The 20,426-nt window shown below is 31.9% G+C and overlaps 1 protein-coding gene across 1 annotated transcript in view; it reads left to right on the top strand.

Moving 5' to 3' along the window:
- Nucleotides 1–1,022: 1,022 nt before the first annotated feature.
- Smp_129670 (apoptosis stimulating of P53, putative) overlaps nucleotides 1,023–20,426 on the top strand; it is a gene marked incomplete at both ends in the record, with an annotated part of 59,618 nt that continues 40,214 nt past the window's right edge. Inside the window, 2 exons of the mRNA XM_018791570.1 lie at nucleotides 1,023–2,430; nucleotides 4,739–5,694. Of these exons, the coding sequence (XP_018645279.1) occupies nucleotides 1,023–2,430; nucleotides 4,739–5,694 (2,364 nt within the window). The remainder of the gene's footprint in view (nucleotides 2,431–4,738; nucleotides 5,695–20,426) is intronic.

The raw sequence follows: 20,426 nt of genomic DNA, 5'->3' as shown, positions 1-20,426 counted from the left end.
TAGGCTTGCAACTAATGTCCATTTTTCTCTCTCCCTTTTGATTCTTAATAGTACCATGGATTTCATCCAATTGGTTATTATTATTATTATCATTATGATTATGATTATTATGATTATAACAATGATGGTTATGTTCAACAGTACTATAGTTTTTTTCTCATATCAATAACTTATTTTGGTTGTCCAGATTTTTTCCTTTTTGGGATTTAAAGGAGTGCTTACATTCACGAATTTCCATTTGTGGTTACTTTTGTGTTAAATACATATGTGTTTGCATATTAGGTGTCTATATGTCCTCGTATGTTTGTAAAATTGTGCACTTCTATCACATTTTGAGTGGGAAATATTACTAGTCGTGTTAACAGTGGCAGTTTACTTTTTTTATCGTGTATGTATACAACTTTGTACCATGTATGTAGTGTGAATATGACCTATGGTCTGCCTCCATGTGTAGATAAATGCACAAATTCTTATTCTTTAACACCAATGTATTGTATCAGTCCCGTTAATAATGATATGTTGGAATCTGTTCTTACCTGCATGGTCACACAGTTAACTGTATATACTTATGTGATTGATTCAACCGTTCGATTCCCGCTTAATGATTACGATAACAGTAATACCAGGGAAATAATCACTGGTAAAGGTTCTTATACTTGCTCGATTTTAGTAATCCCAGTGATGTATCGGAATTATATTCATTGATGCTTAGTAAATGCCTAATGTCCTACCTAAAAGTTTACAAAATTTTCCTGGTGTGATAGGACAGTTCAATTTTCTTAAATCTATGTCATGTACAACGTTATAAGAACTAATCATATCACATTCGCTCTTTATTATCTCCTTCAACATTATATTTTATGGAAGTTCTCTACGATACTGGTGGTTCTACTACCTAAGAATGTTGTACTTTATTTTATGTCATACAAAACGTCATAACTACTCTTTCCCTCTGTTCACATTTGCAACCATCACTACTAATATGATGTCTTTACTTGGGAACCCTTAAATCTCCTACAAATATGACATCGTTCAATTGTTTCAAAATTCACGATGCAGACAATTTTACCGCACATACTACGAAAACAAATAATTCAGAAGGGAGCATATGCACTTCTGAAAATGCCAATATTACTAATAGTAAATGTAATCAATCAATATCTTCTGTAAATAATACAGTCATTTCAACAACAACGACAACTGACAGTTTACTAAATTCTAGAGATGTAAACCCTAAAATCCCAATAAGTTATTCATCTTATTCACGTGGAAGTAATACTCTGCTACGGTGTACACCACACTTTCGTCACTCCAGTTTATCATCTTCTGCATTTGGAACATGTATGCCAAGTAATAAACGTGATGATCATTGTAATAGTAACAACAATAAGGAAAAAATCTCTACAACTCCATCTACGGGCGTACAGTTCAGCCGTAACTGTTTTAGATATTATCCTAATCGAATACGTAAACACTTGGAGTCTGCTGTGACAAAAAATGACCAATTGTTGCGTTCAGTAACATCTGCTGATTGTTGTCCTGTACAATCAGGTCCTGAAATCTATACTACCAGTAATTCTATGAACAGTGGCAGTGGTCTAGTTCGTAGTCAATCAGATTCTACGTGTTTATCACTAAAAGCGATAAGTAATGAAAATTACATTGATGCTGAAGTAGATCAAGAAATCGGAGCACAGACTAATATTGCTGATTGTAGTAACAAACGTGTAAATTATATGTCAGATGACTCGGCACAAAGTTCCAATATTTCGTCTTGGGAAATGAACAACAGTGCTTCATTAGATGGAAGTAATTCCATTGATAAATATAACTTAGAAGTTAATAATAAGTGTACATCATTGCTACCTTCGTTATTATTATCTTTATCGTCGTCATTGTCAACACAGTTGAATTTCTGTAAGGCAAATATAACTGAGACTCAAGAGAAGTTAAAAATAGAAACAGGAGAAGAAAGAGATGACAGAAGTCAAGACGATGATGTGTTAGCTAGTTTTATGCGGAATTCAACTATCGGGTCTATACCAAACAGTGGATTTACATCGGAATTATCGAATTACTGTGGTACCTCAAATAAGTCATCAACATCAGCTGTTTCTCACCAACAGCAAGGAGCCAGACTAAAGTGTCGGACTACGCCTAATAACCTATCAACTCCGACAACTCCAAGTCGAAGTTATCAATTAATATGTCGTAATGGAATACAAAGTTACTCTCTAGTGACAGAAAAACCTACGGGACACTCTACTTCCCGTGAAAATCTTGATTTCGTTGATCAAAATTCGGGAACTTCTATCTGTTTTCATCATACTCAATCGTCCAACTGTTGTTTATCCAGCAACTGTGATCCAGATCATAACAGATTGTGTAGCAATGGACAATCTACTTTTCCAGATCACTTATTTAATCAACGTAAGCCTATGCAACATAACTTTATTTTCAAATGAGTACTGCAGATATCTTTTTTGCCCTATCTGAGAGTACTTGCTATTTAATAGGATTTTCCTGCTTTCAATATGAGCTGGCTTATTGTTAGTATCTCTGCCTAAACGACATAAATATGAGTACAGTGCCAGATGTTTCTTTGTAGGGCTCTAGGTGGGTTTTACTGTTAAGCATGACACAGGCTTAGCGCTAACTTTAATTTTTAGTTAACCAGCTCTTAATAAACTGCATTATAATATGGAATCAAGGTTTGAAAACCATATCGGATTGTTTTGCAAACTTCGACGACTAAATTAAATGACATCTTATTGGTTACCATTAGAGATGTTATCCGTGTTATTTCAATTTTCTTAATGTAACATTTGTATATATGTATTTTTTAAGCTATTAAATTATCACTTCATAGGTTTAAATTATCCTAAAATTATTTGTGTATTGAGAATGTTCGCCAACCGTTCGTTATCATTACATGTTTAATGTTCTAGTTCATCGGCCTGATTTCCTCAATTGATTATACTCCTATATTCTCGTAAAAGGATTAAACGATTATCCATTACTCTCTAATCCTCAACTCCCTGTTATGAAAAAGACTGATTTAATTTTACTGATAAATCACTTTTCTGTCTCAAAAGAACTAGTATCACCAAACTGCAGTAACAGTAGAAATAATCTCGACGTATTTTTTTTGTTAAAATACCCTATTCTTTTAGTTAGAATACATCTATTTGTTTTTAATAAGTCCAATTTGTTAATAGAATGCCTTTAAAATCATGCAATTTTTATATTCACATATACGTTGATGGAAGTATACTTCTCACAAAAGTTTTGAAAACAGGTCATCAAAAAATTTCATTCATTTGATAAATTGATATACTGCTGTATTGAAGGGAACAATTCCATCCGGATATCTGTTGCAAATATACTTTAACACAAATTAACAACTAGATAACAGTCGATTGTCTAGATCTGTAGTACACCTTTGAACGTAGTAATAACAGATAAGTTTACTGGAAGCATATTTTTTTCTACTCAATTAGAACGATGGTTTAGTGGGTAAAATAATCGAATTTTAACCAAATAAATCATGGTCTCGAATTTCGCTCTACCTATTTTGTACTGATAAATAAGTTACATTATTATTTTATTACTTAATGGTCAAACATATAATTTCCTACTCAAATGGTACATTTTCTGAATTCTTATTTAATAATTTACTATTATGTAAAGAGATAAACATCCTATCCACTTTAATCAAGTTAATATAAATAAATTTATCTTATATGATAATGGAAATTTTTTGAATTAAGGTTTTATGATTTAATGAACGAACTATCAGTTGTCAAAATGAGAGCATATGGAATATTGTGTACCATCTTAGTAGCTGACTTAATAATCAGATACAAATGTATGTAGTTAACTTTCAAGCACAGTTTGTTTTGTGTTATAAAAAAAATAGTACTACTTGGTTGTCCAGAATGATCTTGGTGGAACAGCTCGAAAACGTGATACAATGATATAAGATCTAGTAATTTAGCAATTAAACCAATAATTCAAAGCACTGCTCAGCTATATATATTAATTACTTTTAATCGTTTGTCAGCACAGTTCACTTTTTGAAATAATCAGGTTAACTACATACACTCTTTTTCCCTGTTGTTTGTTTATTCGACACTCAATAATACGGTCGTGGTGACAGTAATGTTTCAAATACAGTTTATTGTGCATAATCAGTATAAAGATTTCCATGTAACTTTGATATTTGAGTTTAGTGATGGCAAATTTTCCTAGATATAGGGATCGTATTATTCTTATCACAGATAGTGAGCAAAAACATAGTACATTGTCTCTCTCTACCTACCCAATTTATATTTAGAGGTTTTACTTAGTGCTATCGGATTAAAGGTTAGCGTATAGACTACATATTATTAACTTCTTTAAAAATTGCTTATCTCATCAGTTTTCGGTTCTAGTGCTGTGTTTTTGGCCTAACACCTGCGTTGTGATGTCCTGATTGCTCTGAATCTGAATTTCCACTTCATGCGTTTAACATCATTTTACATTTCTGTAGTTTTTAGTCCTCATTGTTTTTCTTTTTGGTTATTATGTCAGTGTTATTTTGAAATGTGATAGTCTAAACCAATGTTTTATTACATCACATGTTGTGTTGTTTCAATTTTTTGGTTCTAATGTTGCTAAATAATACTTGAAACTATTTCTTCTTATAATTTAAGTTTTTATTTACAACTTACATGCTTTATTTTTTCTTAATGTTTAGATCAATTCGGTACCATAACACCTGGTTATTTGACCAAATCTTATGAAATTACAAATCAATCTGATTTAGAAAAATCTCAGTCTTCTGTTGACGCAGACATTCAACCAATTCTTCAGTACTATGCTGGGTCTCAAAATAGTAGTCCTGCTAATTTATATTCCATAATTTCTACATCTAAAGAGTGTTCTTCGCATCCTATTCCATTGGATGAAATTTCCACATCAAATGTTATCAATGCTTCTCATTCTAGTCAATGTCATCCTGTATATTCTGATTCACTTGATATTCTTAACAACAGTATTACTTATCCTAAAACACTTGGATTACATCCGGAACCTATTAATCTATTTTCTCAGGTTAGTCAATCATCAACAGGTTCAACAACAACCACTACCACAACAACTTCGAGTAACACAACAGAAAAACCAACTGCTCCATTGCCATCTCGTAAGCAAAGACCTTTATCCCCTTCTTTATCAACTACTTCCATCACTGGAGTTATAAATTCGAATACTATTACCAATATGCATCAAAACCATACAAATATAAGTTCAGTTGATCATCATCAACATCGACAACAACAGGATTATACTCCTAAGTTACAACATAACAGTACTACAGCAGCTGTTAATACTAATATCCAGTCACGTACTTCATCTAAATCACAGGGTGCATTACACTATCAACAAATTAACCCGTATCAAAATACACCTAAATTAGTCGGTGGATGGCCATTATCTTCAAGCGCTGTGAATCGTCCTCTACTGACTAATATTAACACTAAACTTGATTCTCATCAAACAATTGCTAATTCAGATCAGTTTATTACTGGGACTAGTGGTGATAGAATTATAAACTATTACAATAACAATAGTAATTACATTCATAACGCTGGTATTTCTAGTACTACTGTTACTAACAATAATACGAATAATAGCAGTGGCTTTATGAATAATGTAAGTTTGTCTAATTTCCTGTACATCTTTTCTCATTTGTTTTTATGTGTGGTATTCTACGAACTCAATTTCTGACTTAAGTACCCAAGTTGCAATGCAGCTAAATAATATCGTCCATTGTTACGTTGAATATTGCTTACCGATTAACACTCAAATTCTTACATACGATGTTTGAGTGGAGCTCATATTTCGGCGAAAATTGAAAATCACGAAGCTAAATAAATGTTTCTTCCGTTTCAAAAGTCAACGTTGCCTTTATTACTAGCATACATAATAGTCACGTAATTTTGCTGTCAATTATTGATTGTCATTGGACATTTGTTTACTATTCATGTTGTAATGAAAAATCCTCACACGGTCTTATTATTTGTGTACAAAAAGCTTGCTACTGCTGTTTCTTATTCGGATGCATATGTTAACAACGTTTTTTTAAAAGGAAAAATACATTTCCTACATAACACGTGACTAACAGGCTATAATAATCAAACATTAGAATAAATCAATACTTTTCAGATCATCTATCGTTCATAAAACATAGATACTTCAAACTAAGGAGTACATTATGGTACTGATGGACATATCAAATGAATTAAGTACAATACAAAGAATGACTTAAAAAAGATCAACATCAGAGAATTTGTTTTCCTTCCAACAACTTAGTTGAGTGCATTCACAGCCAAATCTAAGTGTTTTAAAACAGAAAGCTCAATAGGTCCATACATCTCTGAGTAGTATCTTTAAAATCCTCCTCAGAATTATTACTATTAAAAAAATTAAGTTTTTTCAGGTTGTTTAGCTATATTATCGTTCAATATTATTTCTGTGTCTGTATTATCAGTAGAGTTATTGTTCCTCAATCTTCCAAGAGTTCATTATCTTTGAGAATATTTGGAAGACTTTTTTATATTTAAATTATCAATTTTGAAAAGTCTCAAATCTAATAGCTTATCTTTTTACTCTAATGGTGATTTAAGTGTTTAAGACTAGTTGTTTCAAGTCATTCACAATATATATTTATGAATTTTAAGGATGATTTGACACTCATTGACTTATCTACCATCAATTTCATCACACTTCTATTTCAAAGAAATGGCAAGATTTTCAAAACATCGAACCCTTATTATTCAAGTTACATAAACTTATTTATGTATGCTTCAAATGAAATGTGTTTGATTTCATATTAATGTTGTAGTATTAATATCAATTTTAGAGTAGGTTGATTGCAAACTGTGTTTGATATGAATTATAATAAACTAATAATAATAGTGAGGTTCCATAATGTGCTTCTTGAAGATTTCCTATCATGTTTCAGATGAAACATTTCTACAGGTGATCAACAAATAAAATGTTTTCATGATATTACAATTCATTTGTTTATAGTATTTAATATTGAACAATTGTTTAAGAATAATGTATTAAGTAAATATCACAAGGATGACACCATCAATAACATTTTCATCAATAAATACATTCAGAAATCTGTAAAAGTTCTCAAATGAAAATCTATGTTACATTTCAATTAAGGTGGTCATACAGGATGATCATACAGATGATCATCACAGGCAAGAAAATACGCAAAAGATGAAAAAATCCTTAAATAAAGAAATAAAGACATGAACTAAGTTATGTGACTAGGCGATAGAGAAATATTAAAATGTTAACAGTTTAAAACAAGGCTAAGAATGAGTACACTTCAGTCATTTGGTCTTATGCAACGTAGAGGCTGGCACATATGTGCATTGATTTAAATTGCCAAACCACATTAGTACACTTCGATACTGGAGTGGAATAATTAGTAACAGTATTAATGGTAGTAGTAACGTTAGGACATAGGAGATATAATAAGACAAGAAACTCGGGATCATGGAAAAAAATTTTATAGAGTGAACGCACCGTTGCAAGCGATTCTGACCCTTCTTACCTAGGGGTTCTAACCATTGGTTGCTAAAATCTCGTGAACCCCAACCAGGTAGTCTGAATCTACCTAAGTCTCTCAGCCCGATTGTCAATGGCATCATGGAATGATGTCCCATCTTGGTTTGGTAGCCTTCAGCTTTATTCCCGACTAGTATATCAGGTAATATTGAGAGTCGATGTAGTCGGTGGTTAATTATGCTTAACATATGTCCTAACCACTTGAGTTGATAACGACTCACGATGTCATGGACTGATTCGCCTTATTACCTGGTGCCCTGTGTATAATTTCAACATTACTCACTCTATCGTCTTGATATACATCAGGAATGCTTTGAAGGCATCATTGATCGAATATTTTGCGGCTGCGTTTGTAGTCATAAAGTAAGGTAGAGCAAACTGCTGCTCAATAAGCTTGTCTTTTGGTTGGCAGTTCGTCTTGCTTACGCCATCAGTAATGGAGGTTGTCAAATCCAGATGAACTTTCTGAATACGTGCGCAAAATTCGTCAGGCGTTTGGTCGTGCTATCAATTTCGAATAATATTACATTAGTCCTACATGTGTTAGTTTTTAAGCTCTTGAAGACTTTAAAATGAAAGTCCATACTGCGAACAATTAGATTATTTCTAAATTGATTTGTTTTTGTCTGTTTATACTAAAAAAAACATTCTTTTTATTGTATCATCTTATGCATCTTACATCGTACATCTCAGTTTCGTAGTTTGAATTACATAAGCCATGTCACAACTAATTTTATCAATCCACGACTTGTTTTGGTCCACTTTATATGTTTGATTTCAATATTTGTTGACTTCGTAGTCAAAGCAATACTAAAAAGCTACCTATATTTAAGACCTTGTAACCGAATCACATTATTAACCTTTAATAAATATATCCTACATGGTTATTTTCAACGTCGACTGATAGCTATGTAGTATTTTCTAGCTTCTAAAAGTATAAGCTTTTCAAACTTGTCTTTCTAAGTGTTCTTGTGTAAATATAAAACTGAGTTTAGATTATCTGGAATCATTGAGTCAATTTCTGTCACGCTAATTATCCAGTTCAGTTATTTTCTATTATATATATATATATATATATATATATATATATATATATATATATATGAGGATGGTTTAGAGAGATTAGTTCGGTTCGCAAATAGTTTTCATGTTAGTTGGTCATCACTGATGGTAATTTGTTTTCTATCCTAATTTTGTTTGACGTACATTTTGTACTCACTTTTCGTCCATTATCAAAGTTTACACGTACACCAGTGTATGTATGTACCTGCTTGTGTTATTACTGTCTTTTTTGACAGTTATTTGAATGTTAAAAGTTATTATCATTATTATTGTTACTAATGATAATATATGGATAGTAACGTGTACAGAGTGAATAGATAGAAATTTTGAAGAATAAGTTAAATAGACTGGAAAATTAACCTATAATCAAATTTAAATATTATCTTATCGGACCAAATAGCTCACTGACTTTTACCCAACTGTACGACCAGATTATAAGTCCAGTATATATATATATATATATATATATATATATATATATATATATATATATATATATATATATATATATATACTCGTATGTCCCGACCATTGTTGCTATCTTGACGTGGTGGTCGGGCTTGCCTATCGTGATGAACCAATCGAGCTATACTGGCTGGAACAATAGTTCCTCAAGGTCCTACCATGCCAGGCAGATCGGTTGAAGAGCGGTAAGACTAAAAGCAGCAAACCCAAGGTCCGAAGGCGAAGTCGTACTGCTGACTGTACAGAGGTGTGATGGCAGTAAGGTGTTTCCTTCAGACAACCAGCATGACAGCGATGCTGCCTTCCCACAAGGAGGGGTGGGATTAGAAAAGGTCGACCCTGAAAATGCTCACCACGCCTTATCCCACGGATATCCATCTCCGGCGGTAAGGTCCGAACAAGTACGAGCCATGTTGGTAGGTGTAGACTACCTGGTTGGGATCCACGAGATGATAACAACCAATGGTTAGAGACCTTGAATGACATGGTCCAAAATCGTTTGCAGTGGCGAAGGTGCATCCACTATTTATGCTCTCCCAAATTCTAATCTTCTGAATTCCTCATGTCTTTATCTTTTTCTCTTTGCAAATTTATTTCACTGTATTATACTCCTTGAATGTGGTATGGCAACTCGAACTGATGTACGTACGTACTAAGTTCTACGTCGTGACTAACTGACTGTGGGCAACCTGAAAGTGATAGCCGCCCTCATACCTCTAACAGCCCTCAAGAATACTGTATTCATAATCAATCTCCTTCTTCAATTCCTATTATTCCACCTACCTCAACTTTCAACACTAAACTTCCACTCTTGGCTTCCTCCTCAAGTGTCACCATAGCCAACGATTCCAGTGCTCAAACACTGTCCAAGGTCTACTGAAACCTTGCTCCAAACTACACATTGGAGCCTAGAATCTCGTACCATTGATGTATGCTGTGCCTCCGAAACACCAATACAGGATCCTAGTGTGGTCATTCACTTAATCTCACCTCTCCGAAACGGAGAGCTGACGAGATACATCCTCTGTGTATCTGGCGACCCGATAGCTGGTTCTCGTGGACTTGCAGGTGTAGGCATAGCACTTAGTACGAGGACAGAACAAGCACTATTAGAGTGGGTCCCCGTTAACAGTCGCCTGTGTGTTATTCGGCTGAATGGCTCCGTAAGAACTCGGAAGGATAGGGACACACGTCGTTGCCTTTTCGTCGTTTCTGCCTACGGTCCAACTGACTGCAGGTTATAGCTAATCTGAAACGAGAAAGAGCAGCTGGTTCAGATGGATTGGCTCCAGAGATCTTTAAGTATGGTGGTCCAATTTTAGAGATTAGGTTGACTAATGTTTTAGCTAAAATTTGGGAGTTAAACGTAATCTCACCTGACTGGTCTCAATCGCTGATTGTCCCAATATATAAGAAGGGATCAAAATCATTTGTTTAGTTACTATGATGTATAATGCATACTACAGAAATGTTATAGATGTCATACATTTCCGCTGACATGAGTAAAATTTAATAAAATTTTTTCCTCCCAGTTATTAATCAAATATTAACAGATGTCTTTATGTAGTAGAGGGAAATGATATAATCCCTGTTATAATGATAATAACTGAGTTACTGAGTTTATGTTTGTTGTAGTATATCTGTTTTCTTTTATACACATAACATCCAGTTTTGGAACTCTTAGAAATTTTGGGTGACTGTAGAAAAAGAGCATACTTGTTGACCCTTACTTACTGTTCAGCTTTTGTAAATAAGAATTTACTTACTAATATTATTCTTATATTACAAACGCAATTTTTCATGCATTTCATACCATACCTGTACAGAAATTCTGTATCTCATAATGATACTCATTCTAGATAATTTGATTTCATGTGAAGTAATCGTATCTCTTTCATCTAATGCGAAGAAACTCAGTTAGAAAACAACAATTTAGGCATTTCCTTGATATGGTAGAAAGTTTCTCACTCCATGTTTTATTACATGCCATTACGTGATTGTAATGATCTTATTAGACGATTTATACTATCATTGAACCAGTCAGCATAAAGGAATCAGCCTTTTTTCACTATAATTTTAAGTTAGTAAAAAATTTATTACAGTCATAGGACTATGCCTTGTCTCCTTATATTCCTGTATCTCTGTAAGAAATTAAGTATTGGGGGGAAGCACTCGTATTTACTGCTTTTTTGTTTGTTATCAAAGTAAATTTTCCTGTTTGCTGTATTAATCCATTTGGTTTCACCATTATTGTTAGTACCTTGTCAATGTTATAGTAGAAATTAATTGAAATCGTCATAGATATCTGAAGTATTTTCCTAGCTGATATGAAAATTTCAGCTTTTTTAAAAAAAAACTTAAGGTTATAAAATGAAACAGTGATGGTTTAAACTGGTTTACGATCTCGAAAGTAAAACAACATAGCATAATGGTTTCAATAATGAAATGGAAATTACTGAGTCACAAATTTAAACCTTGCCCTCTAACTGCATCATTTTGGCTATCTGTGTCGTCTAACAATAATCGTCATATAAAAGAAAGTGCAGTTGAAAATTGAGTGGATATATGAACGTTAAGATGATCTACTGAGCATATGTTTGTATTTATATATGTGTATTGCTTTCCAACTTGTTTTTCTTCAACTATAAGTTAGTTTAACATTTTAAGGTATGGAAATTTTTAATATTTATTCATCGTTTGAGACCCATTATTCAGTTGTTATTTTGTTAAAATGTAAACTTTCAAATATTTACACGGGTTTGTGTTTTACTGTTATCAGGAAACAGAATAAGCAACGAGTTAATATTTTCCCACAATTAATATTAAGCACTGCAATTGATCAGTCTTAGTTGGCATATGTACATCCTTCACGGATTGCCTCGATACTATCATTTATTCACAAGTTTTTATTAAAGTTTCATTCCTTAGCTCAATAAATGCCTTTTTAGTTCTTGAGGCGAAAGGTATTAGGTTCGAGTCTAAGTGTGACACATCGACACTGAGATGCCGATAAATTTAGTTGATAAATCTCGCACCCTTTGAATTCTACTGTTAACCACTATCCAACCACTATATTTAGATTAACATATGATTACTTGATTAACCATAATAAAAAGAATCCGGGCCAATCTGTATGTCCATGCCACAGATGAAAAGAAAATTTAGTTGGCTTGTTATTTTTTTTAAAAAGAGAAGAAAGCATAAGTTTCATTCGTCTTCTATTTACTCCATTTTCCATTTTTATCAACTTAATTTCGATGTCTGAAATTTTAGTTGCTAAAATGCAAAACTTCTATTATTTTATACTTAAGGTGTGTATTTGTATGTATATGTATACACGTGTAATACCAAGTTGTATATCATAATCACCAATGATTTAATGTTATTCAGTTTAAATTGTTTAGTCTAACGTGAGAAAATTTTTTAAATCATTGTTCGTTTTTCCTGATATATATATATATATATATCCTTCATTTATTTTTTCTCGTCATAAACTACTTGATCACCTGTTCGTTTCTATTCTCTAGTCAAACGTTCATGTTCTGTACCTAGTCTCGCTACCGTTTTACTTTCGTCTTTACACTATTGATTGTAGTCTAAATTGGCTGAGCGAAGAAGAGGGAAGTAGTTGCAGAGTTATCAAATCGATAAATGACATCGAATGATATAGTAATTTATTGCATGTTATTCACGTGTTTTTTAAATGATGGGAGGGGGTGATGAGAATACTTCATTTATTAGTAGGGATATATGAAATAGATAGTAGAAATTAGTACTTTCATAGGTTAATTGATATAATGAAAATTTATTACCCGTGAAACAAATTAATTCTGTTTTAATCTTACATGTTGAATGCATTGCGAATAAACAAGAACAGAAAAATGTGAAACTGGAGTAATGACTACCTAATTCATTACTTTTTTTATCTATAATAAATATGTATCAAACGGTTGCTTAATAGCATTTTTTTTCACATAATACTGACTGCGAAATCTCGTTTGGTGAAGTTTAAATACAAAAGTATATACTTCATAACATAAACATAGTTCTGAGCAGTTTGATTTCGGTTTTCCAATTTTTCTGTATTAGGAAGATATAATTACAGAGAACCTTCTACACAAGTAAACGTATATCATAGAAAAAAAAGGGAAAAGATAGAGAATTTTAAACACAAAATAAGGACATAAAGTTCAAATTAAGCAGGGTAAGACATGTAAGACATTTGATGGAATTGTGAACCTTCACGGACTAGTTTGTTATTTCATATTTAAGTTGCGCATGTATATATATATATATATATATATATATATATATGAAAAAGTTAACCAACTAAGCGAACTTCTGATTTAATTGTTGCCAACACATCGACTTGAAATAATGATGTCATCATTACAATAATATTATTATGATTGACTATTTTCTGTGTACTATTTCAATGTAAGTTTTAACTTGTACTATCTGTACTTCACTAGTTATATCCGTCTGTACTTTTAAACTTGAGCAATATCTGTGTGTGAAGTAGATCGACACAAATGTTACAAATTATATTACTGAAGATCTTAAAAAAGAAAAAAAACTATCATCATCCAAATACTTTCAGTTAGATACTTCATGTGAGAAGTATTCAACATTCCATATTCTTATTCGATTTTTTTCACCTTATCCATAATTCTTTTTTAGAACAAGTATGCATTATGTGTAATTATAGATTTTTTTGCTTCTAGGACAATTTGTTAGTAAGAATTTTTCTCAGGGTATCTTTCTTGTAGATGTGTACACACATATGCACACATCTTCCTTCTCACTTTCTTTATTGCATGAGCAAAAATGTGTTCCTTTTTTTTCAACAAATAAATTTTATTCTCATTCTATCAGTGTAAGTTAATATTTAATTTTCTATTCTATTTTGCATATTTAAACGTCACTAAGCATTTCATTGGTTCTTAGTTCACCTTGATATTTTTTCACATAAAAAATGTTGGCAATGATAATTATAATGATGATAGTAATAATAATAATAGTTAATAATGAATTTATTAAATTATTTATATTTTTATTGTAACTCTTATTATCATCAAGTCATTGTTCAGAATCGTACTAGTGATAATGACGATAGTGATTAAGATGATCAATGTAGAATTAACTTTAATAATTCCTGTTATTTGTCTTATTGTTATGGGTACACTAGTATGATAAAATTGAATACGGGTACTATTTTGTACATGTGCTTTTCTTTCTCTGTGCGTTTCTAAATGTATCTACATTAATTTGTAAGCGCTTGTGTAGCAATTATTGAATACGGGTATCTGCATATATATATATATATATATATATATATATATATATATATACATGAAATTACATGACATTTTCCTTCTCATTCTAGAGAATACATTTCACTGTCGAAATACACATTTTTTGTATCATTTCACAATCGTTGATATTTTTCTAACTCATTTGTAATCTTAATTATTATTATTAAGCAACAAAGCTCGTAGTTTTGTTTGGTAAAATGTTCTTATTTTAAATGATTTTCGTCACACGTTAACATTATCCGAAAAGTTAATGTAAACTGTGAACAGCATGGGATAGATTTTTTAATGTAGATTGAAGCTCTTTGGACATGAATATGTGTTTTATTTTATTAAACTTAGGGCCTTCGAAATTTTTAGAGCGTATTATTTTTTAGACTAATGAGTTTGCATCTTTTAGTTTACATTCCCAACTTCCGTCAATTTGTGATACAGTGCGACGGTTTTACAATGCTATCATTCGGTAATTCCTTAGTTTCTAATATGGCTAAACCCTACCGAATTATGACTTCTCACTGCGATGAAACACTTGTATTCATTACCTTTTAGTGAGAGGAAACTAATCCTCATAAATCTATTTATCTTAAGAAACGCACTTGTTTGCATCTATGCAGTATGTTACTGCTACTGAATTTCTTAAAGACAGATAAATGAGAACTTTCATTTTCGCATCGGAAATTGTTTAAGAATAATTGTATAATAAGAAGACGAAGATTATCGTCTTCTTATTACGCTATCGAAATTTATCAAAGGGACTAATTGCTTTAAAAATAATTGGTCATGTTGATTAACTCCTCTTTTCTTAGACTAATAATTGTTTAGAATGTGTCAAGATGAGTAATATTTTTATAAACTGGTAGTGAAGAATGACGTGGCAGATATGATTGAAAAGCAACTAAGAGAATCATCGAAACAAGTTAAACAAGGTTTTATTTCGGAAAAAGTGTTCGAAATGTTGAAACCTACAGGAACGACTACATCAAGGTTATATGGCCTGCCAAAAATACATAAAAGTGGCTTACCCCTTCGACCCGTCTTAGATATGAATGACTCAGCTTATCATACTATAGCAAAATGATTGGTGCAAATTGTCAAGCCATTGCTCAAAGAAATTGTTAAGCATAGTGTCAAGGATTCCTTTGAATTTGTTGATAATATAAAAGATATGTCGATAATAAATAACGTCATGATAGCATTAGATGTATCGTCTCTATTCACTAACATTTCCCTACTTGAAACAGTGGATTTTATTTGCAATGAATTAACAGAGTGACGCATAGGAACCTTACTTCCCGCATCTGCAATAAAACAGTTGATTCTTAGATGCACGATGAATGTCCATTTCCGATTCGACAATGAGTATTATAGCTAATTGATTGGGGTAGCCATGAGGTCACTATAGGACCCTCTACTGGCAGACATTTTTATTGAAAAACTAGAAAATGGACCACTTAAGGACACAATTAGCCATCTGACATGTTATTGTCGCTATATAGATGATACTTTCATAGTATTAGAAAAAGAACATGAAAAGGAGAATTTACTTAAGATATTTAATAAAACACATCCATCGATTACTTTTGCAGTAGAGGAGGACAGAATAATAGCATATCGTTTCTAGATGTCCGGCCAACTAGAAGAGCAGATGGAGCATTAAAAAGAGGGATACACAGAAAGTCTACAGTTGAACAATATACTCATTTCTATAGTGCCGTATCAATTAGATACAAAAGAAACTTGATAAAGATCCTGATTCATAGTGCTAGAATGATTTGCTCTGATGACATTATTGTAGATGGATTGGTTAATATCCATGACTTGCTTAGTAGGAATGGATACCCAACGAAATTCATAGACAAAAACATGTAGATGAAAAGAAGGACAAAGGTACCTACCGTTCCGGAGAAAGTACTATTCTTAAAATTACAATTCCTAAATGATGCTACCGAGGAAATTGTGACTCAAAGGTCAAGAAATGCGGTACAGAAAACATTTAAAGTAGTCGAACCGAGTGCCTACTTCTACAACCGCCCCCATAAGAAGAACGGTGGGTAAAGACAGATAGCCTGAATTCGTCACATCCATATGTATTTATCTATTCAACTGTTCCTGCGGAACCAGTTATATACGGCATACAATCCGGCAACTCCGTCATTGTATAACAAAATACCATCCGTCTTGGTTGAGCAAAGGACAAGTAAGAGTGAGTAAGAGTTCTGTTCTCGCTTACTTGGTGGACACAGGTCATCGAGTTAAGTTGAATAAAGCTTTTAAGGTTATTCACCATATTTCATCAAATATGCCGCATGGTTTACGAGTTCGTCTTTTGCACATTGCTAAAGCCATTGGAATTCATGTTCACAAACCAAACCTTTGTACAACCACTCTCGCTACCTTGACCATCTGTATAGGGGAGTTTGTAGCAGAACTTTAATAAACTATTTTCGTATTTTAATTATTCTCAACATTCGTCTCTTGATTCTTACATAACTACTATATTACTGATTATTTACCAAAATATTTCGTTAGTTCATTCTCCTCTTTTTATATATTATGCAACGTAGCAACTGCTTGATCTTCAAATAGTTACTTTATTATAATCCTCTTTCTTCCAATTACTCAATGTTAGTTTATAATCGATATATATATATATATATATATATATATATATATATATATAGTGTAGAGCCATGATTAAAAACTAATTGAAAAGAAATTTCTTCGCTCGATTACTTCCTAATTTTTATTTAGCAACCAAATTTAAACTAATCCAATCCTACAACTTATCAATGTTTTATAGTACTTTTTATTATTGTTTACGCGTCTGAAACTAACTGATTTCTACTCATATACATTCGTATCTCTTTCAATTACATAACTTATACTTTGAAATTATTTTTTTATCCCAGTATTTTCTTTCCGATGAGTTTCTCTTCTTTTCTAAAACAAATTCAGTAATTTTTTCTTCCCGAATCACATAATTGACATTTTTTATTCATACTGTATATTATACACATTGCGTTTTTTTTAAAAAAAAATTAAACGGAATTATACTTCTACCTATTTGATTTCACAGTTGTTATCATTCTTTTCCCTCGTTTCTTGTTGTTTTTTCAAAGAAACACAGTTAATTTAATTATTAAGTAAAACAAATTTTCAAATCTTTCAAAGTTTCCTATATGCCAATTAAATGAATTTTCTCATCATTGCTATTTTCTGTGTTATTTTATGCCGGTGTTTATTGTGTTTATGCGTGTATGCATATTTTACTGTATATGAATTCTAATCTTCGTTTCTGTTTGATCGTTCTCCTATGTTTAACTTTTAAACGTAAGCTTCATTTCGACTATATCTACACATGTGAATAAACGTCAATTTTATCTTTGATAAATTATTATTATTTACTAGTCTTGCGACTTCTAATCTATCCCCGTATTTCTATGGATTACACATATCAGCAAACCGACCAATTAATATTGACAATACCAGTAATATTAGTTTACTGCTGCATGAATAACAATAATTCCAAAGTCGCTTCTTTCTGTGTTGGATGAATAGTTATTTTAATGATTGATGAATACTGTTACTACCAGTGGCGTTAATAGATTAGTCAATATTCTCTAAATTAATAATTTATTAATTCGGGCTACTGCCAACTTTTTTGTTTACACTTGATTTTTCTAAATACAAGTAGCTTAGCTGATCTCAAAAGTATGTTATATAATTCAAAGATAATGTCCACTACAAAATTGTATACATCATATGGGGAATCACTCATTAGTAGAAGGCATTGAGTGAATACTCAGTTGATCAGATCTATTATTATATGCACATTAGAATCAAGAAGACTTTCAGGTGCTACAGCTAAACTTGACGGGAAAGAATTTTAATTCAGTTTTACAAAAATTACTAATAAAATGTATCCACCACAATTATTCTTTGGTGATTTATGCCTGTTCAACACGGTTTACAATGTGGTTTACGAATAAATACAAGTAGTCACGGTCACTTATAATTATTTATTTAGTATCTGATATAAAAGTCACTTTAAATGTTCCATATATTAAGTTATAATTCTGGATCCAGAAGTAAAGTATCCGCGTCGAAACTCATAGGTCACGCATTTAATCTCTGTCTACGCCATGGGTACAGTCTTCCAAAGCGTCCGATCCTGAGGCGAAAGAGCCATCCAATGCTCTATAGTTGACATTGGTTGTTTAGCTAGAATCGGTCTTTTGATTTAAGATATCTTTAAAGGCCAATTTTTTAGATAACAATTTCGGTCAATTTTTTTCATACTCTTTTTTCTTTAGAAAAAATTCACTTTTCAGATATTTTTTAACGTTTTGTACGCTAGACAAATGAACATATGTTTATCCAATAAATTCACGTATTTATCCTTAAAAAACTAGTAATATTGAACTGTATTAAATCGTAGTCATAGCAATAATGAGATCTGACCAATTTTTTCTTTACTATATTCACCGAAATGCGTGGAGATGTATGAAAAAAAAATCATATTATTACTATTTTCTACTTTTGCCCTTTGTTTTCTTTTTGTCACCAGTGTTCATGTGTATGTGTCTTTCATTATTATTATTATTATTATTATCGTTATTATTAATATCATGCAATATGATGGAAGAAGAGAGGACTTAGAAAGGGAAGTTTATCTTCTTGAAACCTGAATTGCACTTCTGTCTATCTTTGACCCAAATAGTGTACAGGGCATAAATTATTTATATTATTAATATTGTTCTGATTAATAATTATTTATCTTTCTATTTATTTACTGGAAGCAAATAGTCAATGTTCAATTCATTCAATTTCTTTTCTACCTTTTACTTAAAAGTACAATATTTTAATTTTTGTCACTTTTTATCCTATACATAATGCTGCTTATTGGATTGCTCTTTGTTCTCGTCTACAATAGTGATAAAAATATCAGTTTTATTCATGTCGTTTTTTTGTTGTTGCGTTTTTTGACAAGATATTTCAACATTTTTGTTTATAAATTTCTGGTCTTTTATGTGTGATATTCCCTTTTTGATTTTGAATCATGCTCTTTAAGGGCATATATATGAAGTTGACGAACGATATTTCATTGCACTTCTGGTCTTTTTTATTTTGTTGAACATATGATACTCTCCACCTAATTTTCTGCATTCTTTTTGTACCCGAATAAATATGTAACTTTGTCAAGTGAATTTTTGTATAAATAATGATAGACATTCGCTTTTCAAAAATTTAAAGCTAGGGAATACAGAATAAACGCTATTCTTTGGTATAATCACTGACTCATAGTCATACCTTTAGTTCGATCGTATTGGTAATTCCATTGATTTCATCCAACCAATTATACTACTCCTAACTAATACCAAAGGAGAGGTGTATAAAAAAGTCAGATTCAATAGTCATACATAGATTTATGGATCATGTTGTCAACTGTATTTATTACTATATTTATTTATCAGGACTCAGTGGCCGAGTGGATAACGCGATGGTGTTTGAAGCGAGGGTACTGGGTTCGAGTCCCAGGGTGAACATCAACTCTGAGATGCAGGTACATCCGGCTGACGAGTCCCAAATAAGACAAAACGCGCCTCCTGCATTCCACTGCTAGCCACTATCCATCTCTGCTTATATTTATTACGTTTATAAAATCAACAATGCAAAGTGTAGTGTCTGGTTGATAAACTTGAATGCTGAAATCATTTCTATTTCTTTTCTCTGTTTGTCTTTTTAATAAGAGTCTAAATGGAAGTTTTCACTTTACTGCTAAACGTGAATAAGCAAAGTACAGTTAAGATCTCCATTGGGCAACTATTAGCATTGTGACTAATTAGTGTATGATTAATTATTTTAGCAGTTATTCGTCATGTTGATATTTATGAGCTGGAGCAATAACACAGTGGTTAAAGCATTCAAGTTTTATTCACTAGTTTATTGGTTTCAACT

Source organism: Schistosoma mansoni (assembly GCF_000237925.1).
Source record: "Schistosoma mansoni, WGS project CABG00000000 data, chromosome 2 unplaced supercontig 0120, strain Puerto Rico, whole genome shotgun sequence".
Lineage (NCBI taxonomy): Eukaryota > Metazoa > Platyhelminthes > Trematoda > Strigeidida > Schistosomatidae > Schistosoma > Schistosoma mansoni.
This window is presented reverse-complemented; position numbering and strand designations above follow the sequence as displayed.